General features: G+C 48.7%; 1 protein-coding gene across 1 annotated transcript; it reads right to left on the bottom strand.

Moving 5' to 3' along the window:
* Window positions 1–6022: 6022 nt before the first annotated feature.
* On the bottom strand, window positions 6023–8870 carry LOC309445656 (chemerin-like receptor 1). The gene is made up of 2 exons (XM_082064646.1): window positions 8284–8870; window positions 6023–7756 (listed from the first exon to the last, which is right to left on the bottom strand). Exon 2 carries the CDS (start codon window positions 7736–7738, stop codon window positions 6653–6655), a length of 1086 nt encoding a protein of 361 aa, XP_081920772.1. The 5' UTR covers window positions 7739–7756; window positions 8284–8870; the 3' UTR covers window positions 6023–6652.
* Between the last annotated feature and the right edge of the window lie 8 nt (window positions 8871–8878).

The raw sequence follows: 8878 nt of genomic DNA, 5'->3' as shown, positions 1-8878 counted from the left end.
ACAATTTAACCAGGAGCTGCCAGATGCAGAGCACTTGCACAAAGCAAAGACAGATGTTTGAAATCGGTGAGCAGAGGGGCCATGAGCCTGTTCATACCCTTCCAGAGATGCAGCAATGATTCCCTGCCTTTCATAGAGTATATTCTGAATTACACTTCCCTGTAATAAAATAGACCTTTCCTATCACATTGCCACCCCCACCCTTCTCAGTCTGTATTTTTCTGCCTACATGCTGGTGCTTCTACAGTTGATTTCAGGGTCATTTACCTTAGTGGGTTCTTCTTTTTGTTTTGGGGCTTTTTAGACAAAGGGGAAGGGAGTTTTGAGCTTTTTGTCAGCCTCTTCACAGAGCAGCAGAGATTTCTCTTAGCATCAGTGTTCATCACAGGATTTCACTATGGGCTGGTATGACAAAGCAGTTTAAAGCTAGAAACAACACATGGTGAAGCACTGACCCACAATGGAATTCACTGCCATCCCCAGAAGCATTTTTCAATACCCTAGGGCACCCAGAATTTGCTGACTATTTGATTCGTGCTGCCCCAAATTCCTGACGTTGCTTAAGCAAACCACAGGACCAGGAACTAAAAGATTCTGTCCTCAGATCCTTTTTATAGGGCTACTGCTTTTGTTTTCTTAGAGCAAATAAAACTAATTCCTGCCTCTCTTCCTAGTCACAGGAATGAAAGTTTAAATCTTGGCTCCCAAGGGAGAGGGGTTGGTTAATTTTGCACTATGCTATCCAAGTGCGAAGAGTTTAACAAGTCGTTTCTCCAAAATGAGCACCCGGGTTTTATTTAATTTGTGTTCATCTAATTAACAGTCATTTAAGGAATTCTGAAAAACTGCTGGGTGTGAATACACTGGCTCACAGGATTTGTGGTTCCTAATCCAGATGCAACCCTGGCAAGCAAGGATGTGCAGAAATAAAAACCCCACACCTAGCCCAGCCAAGGTGAAGGGCACTGCTCACCAGTGCTTGGCCAGACAGCAGCTGCATCCATCACCCGAGAGAAGACAAATGCTACTATCACCCAGTCTCCTGAGCTCCATCCATCACTGCTCAACCAGATTGGATTTTTTTTTTTTTAAAGGTGGATGTTAAAACTCACCTACCAAATGCCTTGACAGTGAGAATTGGCAGAAATGGTACACAAAAAAAAAAAAAACCAAACAACATTTTGATTTAATCCTAATGGAGCCCTGTGAATAGGTTTGGTCTCTGCCAATGGTTGGTCCTACAAGGCATCCCAAAAGCATCCTCCACCCTGCACGGCCCCTCTGAGCCCACCGGCAAGTTCTGCGGCACACAGGCACTTCCACAGCGAGCACAGCCACAGGGCCACCACCTCCCTGCTCCCTCCCTCCAGCTCTGCTGCCTAGGGAGAAACTGCATCTAGTTTCCAGAAGGTGCTGGCTTGGATGGTACCCAGCTAGGGAGGCAAAACTCAAAGTGGCTAGAAATGTATTTCTGAATCAAGGGAGGGAGGAATAATTTTATAACTTCTTAGGAGAGATCTGGAAAATAGCATCCTTCACATCTGGGAACAAAAGTGCCTGAAAAAAGGTTGCAGAGCACACATCTTTTCTATGTGAAGGTCTATGTAAGCAGATAGTACTCTTCCTTATAGTCATATTTTTTAATCAAATATTACTGCCTAGCCGTGGCTTGACCATCTGCAGGGAATAAGCACTGACTCATTTTGCTGCAGTCCTGTTCCTCCTGAGTCATGGAGCTTTGACTGAAAGCCTCAGTGAGTCCAGTTTGCTTTCCTGTTTCTAATCATGCTGTCCATCCATTCCAGGTCAGTCTGCAATGATTAACAGAGCTGCCGCACCAGCTTCAGCACAGGGTTATCTCCAACCAGCCTTCAGACAAAAAGACAAGAGGCTTGTTGGAATACCCAGTGTTTAACAGGTCACTGCACAAACATCTCAAGCTGGATGAGAGGGCGAGGATTTGAACAAACACTGCACTCAGATGAGAACCAGCAGTAGCGCCTTTTGCTTTGCCCACAGATTCTCTTTGCTTTGCTGCATTTGTGTGCAGTTCCAGCCTGTAAAGTCCACATAACATCCAGTTGACATCCATCACCTTCTCTTTACAGATGTGTTTGCACTTCGATTCACCTTTAGACAAAAGCAGTTGAGCTGGACAGTAAAGTCATGTCATTTTAGGGAATTTAAACAGCTACACAGTCAGCACAAAACACATCATTCCTCTTTGTCCTAACTACTGGGTCCTGGCATGACTTGCCATTTATTGCACCAAGCTACAGCTCCACAGCCACAGAAGGAACAAGCTCATGTTGTGCCCTGCACAGGCACTTGGCAAACATACAGGAAGGGCTTGAGTTAGTCACTGGTCACTGCAAAACAGGCTTGCAAGTTAAAGCAGAATTTAGTACAGGAGAAAAGATCCTGTGCTTTACATACACAGCTGCACAGAGAGAGACTGGGGAGTGTAATGAAAGATTTGGTACCAACCCTGCCCTGTACAGCTGAGCAGAAACTGGGAGAGGAGCAGGGAAGGACTGAAGCGTGACCAGCAAAGAGCAGCCTGTTCCCTTCCCAGTTTGGCGCCAGGACAGACCCCGGATCAGCACTGGGAGATGAACTGCGCTGGGTGGGACATTCACCCCCCTGCTACACCAAGAACAGGCCAGGAGACCTGGGTGAGGCTTGGCCATTACCAACACCGCCCCTTCGCAGAGAAACCTTTAACCAATATCAGTCCTCTAAGTACCATGTTGTTTCCTGCCTGATTTCAGCAAGCTCTGCAAGAGGTTCTGCTGTCAGACCTCTGGGCACTACCTTTTACTTGACCACATCTAACTAGTCTATTCCCCAAGATCCAGAGTAGAACACTTAAAAATGTTACTCACCCGGGAAGCTTCACCAGAGGAAAGGCCTAGGGACTACTGGGTTTCACAGGGGCTTTTATTGTCTCATTAAGTGCTCCTTAATGAGAACTTCATCACCAGCTGCAGTGTCCCTCCCATTCATTTGCACCTGCCATCATGCCGCTGGTACTTTCAAGGCTGTCTTAGCTCCCACACCCTCTCCTCCCTCTTTCTTCTCAACTGTTCTGAGCCCAGTTGCTACTTCCATGTCCCAAAGAGAAAATACCTTTTGCTCTTGAGCACCGCTTGCCACAGCCTCCTTGGCTGTTTTTTTCCCCTGATGTCGCTGCAGCTTCTCCCAGCTGCAGTCACCTGCTGTACTCTGTCCTCCAAAGCAAGGCAGTGGCAGCTCTTGTTGAGATTCCTGACTTACATGCTTACTAAAACAGGGTAGAACTGCCGGGCAGAGCAACAATCCATGGCTGTTGAGGACCTACTGTGTGCTGAAAATCACCCCAAGCTTTAACCACTTGAGATTCTTGATACATCTTTGTCTGAGATCCTGTCTTCATTACAAAAGTAGCTGTGTGACAAAACCCAGTTACACCATGGTTGTCCCTCAGCGTGATTAAAACACCCCAGTTATGTTCTCTTGCACTAAAGGTATAAGAACATCCTGCTAGACCCTAATCTGACCAAAACTGTAATGCTGGTGCAGTGCCACTTAGGCCTTTGATTAAATCAGGACAGGACACGACCAGGCTGTAATTGGATTCTGCCAGTTCTTTTTTCAGCATACAGAGGTCTATCGTCCCTCACCTGAACTGGCCCCGTGACATAATTCATCCCATCTACGCCAGCTAATGAAGCATCACTATCCCTTGCTCCCATCCTTCGAGGGCAGCTCTGAACCACAGCGCAGTTTCTGCACTCCGGAGACCCAGCCAAAACCTTTAGCCAAAAATAACCTGCCGAGTCTTTCAGAGCTCTTCACCAACATCTTTTCGTGATTCCATATTTACCCTGCCCAACCCCAAGGTACTAATGACCTAATCAGACTCCTCACCGGGGTCAGCTAATTCATTACCAAAAGCTCTACCGAAACTTATTCTCCTATCAAAGCTTATTCTCCTTGCACAGCTCCCTGTGCGCAGCCTGAGCCCTGCAGGTCCCAGTGGCTCTGCCCATCCCTGCTCGCTGTTTGTACGAGCGGGGCTGCCGGATCGGCCCCTCCGTGGGACCAATGGGGCCTCACGCCGGTGGGGCAGCGGCTTCAGCGTCTTTCTCAATAACTGCAAATACTGTGAGGGTTCAGGCTGTTCCACCCATCCAATCGCATCGGAAAGAGCCTTGAAAGCAAAGCTGCGTCAGAGGGGGACACAGCTGCCAAAAAAGTGGTTCGACCTCTTTGGATTGTTTGCATGCCTTTGGAAAAAAATTTCCCCCTTTTTTTTTTCATTCAAGCTTTTCTAGATAGGCACATGACAAACATAAGTATCAGAGAGAATGAACAGCTTGCCGCCTAGTTGGGAATGTGGGACTATCACAATTATCACTGTGATAATGAGATAGTCTGAATATGAGAGAACTTGATACAATGGGATATTTATCTTGGAACCAGTCCCTTGGCACCTGACCCTGTATTGATGTCCACACAGTTTCTTATCGCACAAAGGCTGCGGATCAGCCCCGGAATGACAGACCCATCTCTATCTCAAGTGCGTCTGTTCCTGTGGCTAAAACATTTGCTTCCCCCTTTTTGGGAAATGTTCTCAGGAACGTCTGTCTGCAACCTTTCTCAGTCCCTTCCCCATCACGCAGGGAGATTTTCAGCTTTGTAAAGACATGCTATTTTGCTTAGACATAATAATGTGACACACAGAGTGGAAGTGACTTCTGGGAGGGATATTGCAAGAGAGATAACAGCTTGGTCTGGGTTCTGGATGGTGTTAGCCAGAAAGGGAAAGCGTGCTGGGCTTGGCTGGGATGCTTTGTAGGTTAGTTACCTACCGGTATTCCTGTGGTAATTCCTTAAATCACCCACACACTCTGCTTCATGTAAATCATGTTGTCCTGTGAGAACCATGTACCTGCCTTGGAAGCCTGAATGACCCAGAAAATTGCTTTCTTTCCTACGACAACCAGGTCAATACTTCAAGTCCTGACCTTCAAGAGTGCCAGGGTGAGGAGAGAGGCGTGACAGGAGTCCGAGGCCTTGGTCCAACACTCTCAGAGCCTCTTGTCACAAGGAATTACGTGGCTCTGCAAACAAATGAGGCAAAGCAGAAAGAGCAAATGCTGCTCTGTACAACCTTGACACTGCAGTTTACCACCAGGAGCAAGTCAACAGCCCTGGAGTTGCAAGCTGCATAGCAAACATTGCAGTTTTATCTGTATGACAGGCAACAATTTGTGGCAAAGGGTAAATCTCTCTGTTCACTCATGCTTGACATATGGATGGTCTCATTACATTCCCTGTTCTCAGCGGGTTTATGCATGAATTTAAGGTTAAGTACATGCATGTCTGTAGAATCACGACTTTCACTTAGTATCGCTTGGCCCAGCAGACCCATAATTAATCCCTAAATGTTCAAGTGACAGCTCTCACTCGATAATGTCATCCACGCAGAATAGTGAGGTACATACCAATGCATACGTTCAAACCTGGGAGTCAGAGATTTTCCAGCCCTCAGAGCAATGAGGCTTCAAGGCAGCTTCCTGGCAGGATGGATGGGACATTTTACAGGCAGATTGGGCTGGCCAGGAGAGGGAGGTGTGAGACACTCACCTGCTCTTTCAGCTGCTGTTCGCTTTTACATGACCAACATTTGGTACTATGAAATTTCAAGCAGTTTAGAGGCTGATCAGGCCTAGGAAGAAAACCCCCACCATCTTCATCTGAGCAGTGTGCAAATGAGAAACTTGATCAGACTCAGCTTAGCCACACTGGTTCTTCTTTCTTCTCCAAACTGCTGCTTTTTAAATGTACCAAAAAATCTGAAACCCACCAATAAGCCAGAACTGTAGGCTGGCAATCAGAGCCACATGGACAGGGTGCCCCAGGCAAGTCCTCACACCCAGGTCAAGCCCTGTCTACTTCAGTCATGAAAGCTGCTGCTAATGCCAGTGGTTTCCAAATTCTGAGTATTTAACCTTTTTATCTAGTTGTTTTATTACCAAAGATGGGAATGCTGAGTCAGATTGGATCAACAAGAGTTTTATCCCACAGGCAATACAACAGGCTGGGTACATTTTACATAACTTTAATGGGGTTTAATATTAATTCACCAACAGTAGAGAATGTCAGATTTCTGCTATTTAAGGGCCGGAAACATGTCAAACACACACACAGACAAGCTTTGCTCAGAAACTGTATGTCAAACCTGAGTAAGTGGAGCACAACCAATAAGCTGTCCTGACACATCTGGGGAATGAAAAGATGAGTGCCTTACTAGCTATTGGAGACCCTACAAAAATACACATGGCCATTTCATTTAACCCTCTTTCTTTAAAATATGTATGATGGACCATAGGGGATGGAAAATGCAGAGGGAAACAAGGCAGCCAAAGAAGCGGCACAAGGAGCAAAATGTACTTTGACTTTCCCACCTTGCTGCCGCTCCACATGGTTGTTTAATTCCTATAGTATATTAAGTCGTAGTAGGTTTGAGAGACCCCCAAAATGTCAAATCACTCTTTGTTAGCATGCACAGCCCTTTGCAGCTCCCAGCCCTGCGATTATAGCTCTGAAATGAGGGGATATTGGAAAGAAAAAAAACAAGAACTGCCTTCTCCACACCAGCACCCACTCAGCCCCTCGGGACCTCCGCTTCCGAAGCAGACCTGGACTTTCTCCTGCTGGTCAGGCTGCCCAGGACCGACTCCTCGCTGAAGGCCCCTTCGAAGGTCGACAGGATGGACTGGCGAAACTTCTCCTTAAAATCCGGCCCCACAAACACGTACAGGATGGGGTTGATGCAGCTGTTGAAGAAAGCAAGGCTGGAAACCAAGGGGATCCCAATGTAAAGAGCCATTTTCATCTCGTGACTGGAAGAGTTTTTGGATATTTCCAGTAAGGAGAAGACGTGATAGGGGAAATAACAGAGGAAAAATGAGACTGTGACAGCAATAATAATTCTGTATGGCTTCGCAGAGTTGGCTAACTGCCGCCTTTTCAGCTTGACAGCAACGATGCTGTAGCAGATGAGAATCACTGTGAAAGGGATGAGGAACCCACATAAGAATCGCGTGATGATCATTGCTTTGTGCCGCATCCTCCACAGCTTCCGCGTAGCCTCGGACGTGTAGTCACCGGACAGTGCAAAATTATTATAGCAGCTGGTGATGTTCCTGGAACTTACCACGGTGTCCCGAAAAACGAGGTATGGGGAGCTGAGGAGAAGAGCCAGGACCCATGTCCCCAGCGCGATCCTGGCTGCCAGCTCCGGATTCCTGTGGTTGTGAGACCAGACGGGAAAGGCCACGGAAACACAGCGGTCCATGCTGATGACCATCAGGAGGAAGACGCTGGCAAACATGTTGAGGAACGCCATGGTGCTGTTCAGCTTGCACAGGAGCTTCCCGAATGGCCAGTGGAAGTCCAGGGCGGTGTAGGCGATGCTGAGGGGCAGGAAAAAGGTGAAGATGAAGTCAGCGATGGCCAAGTTGAGGAACCAGACGGAGTTCACCGTCTTCTTCATCTTGAAGCCTGCGATCCAGATGACAAGGCCGTTCCCTGTCACCCCCAGCAGACAGGCAATGCTGTACACCACCATGGAGAGGACATGCATGCTCTTCTGGAGGCCGGAGTAGTAGTCATGGGTGGTGGCGTTCTCAGACGGTGCAGTGGGGGAAGCAGCAGAGAAGGGTGAAGGGGAAGAAGAGACACTCTCCATCACCAGCAAGCTGGAGTCCTGAAATTGTAACAACACACACCGCTGTCATCTGCTGCCCTGCGGCTCAGGGGAGGTGGAAATCTTTTGCTAGCAACTGTACATAAATGTATATGCAAAGCCAGATTATATACTTAAAATATAATTAATATAAAGTCCTTCTCTATAGCATCTGCATGTCACAGAGACCACTGCGACCAGAGAAAGCTGGTTTGGCTGCTGGTGTCGGTGTCACAACACCACCTCCATAAACGGCCTCCAGCAGCAACCCGAGATGGGCCAGCAGCAGAACCGTGGAAACCCAAATCCCTCCGCTGTGACGAGTCTTCTTCAGATGACCAACGACAAATTAACAGACCAAAAAACATGTAGATTAAGTAAAAAGACTGTTCCTTCAACACATACCTTGCAGGGAGGTGCACTGACAGCAGAACAGTACCAGAGGAGGATTCTGCTGTAACTGTCAGCCCGTTACCCACAAAACACCCTCCTGGTCAGCCCTGGATTCCCCTCGCCCCCTGCCCACCCCACCACCCGCCTCGACTCACCGCCGTGCTCCGTCGCCACTCTGTCTGCAGCGGGTGGTCTCATCCCTGACTCCCCTCTTTGGTGGGTGACTCACCCTGCTTTCTTCCATTTTCCCCTGGCTTGGGATCACGAGGAATTTAGTTGGATTCCTTATTCCCTAATCTTGTTCCTCAATTTGTGGTGCATTAATTTAACCCCCAAAGCCCCAGCAGTCGCAGGCTCCCTCAGGCTGGTTGGCCAAGCCCATCCCCTAACTCAGACTCGAAGCACAAGGAAAACTTGGCCCCTCTCCTCCCTACACCACTCGTCCCTCCAGGCAGTTTCCTTCCTCCGGAGCAGCAGGGAGCACCGGGACCCCGGCCCAGCTGCGGGGGGATAGGGCGGACTCTGCTCCCCACGGCAGAGGCACCACGCTGGTGCTGCCAACCCATGCCGTGGCCTGGCACGCCTGCTCGTCTTGAGACATGGCCTCGGGCAGCAGCCCGGCCGGGGAGGGGGTCTCCCGTCCTCCGGATCACGGGGGAGGCGAAGGGCACCCCCGGATCGCGGGGCGCTGGGAACACCCCAGAGTTTGGGGAGAGGCCCCCGCGCCAGGCGGGACCGGGTCTCCAGGGT

The sequence above is a fragment of the Streptopelia decaocto genome (genome assembly GCF_964273445.1).
Source record: "Streptopelia decaocto genome assembly, chromosome: 13".
NCBI classification, from domain to species: Eukaryota; Metazoa; Chordata; class Aves; order Columbiformes; family Columbidae; genus Streptopelia; species Streptopelia decaocto.
Note: the sequence above shows the minus strand (reverse complement) of the source record. Positions and strands in the feature narration are given on the sequence as shown.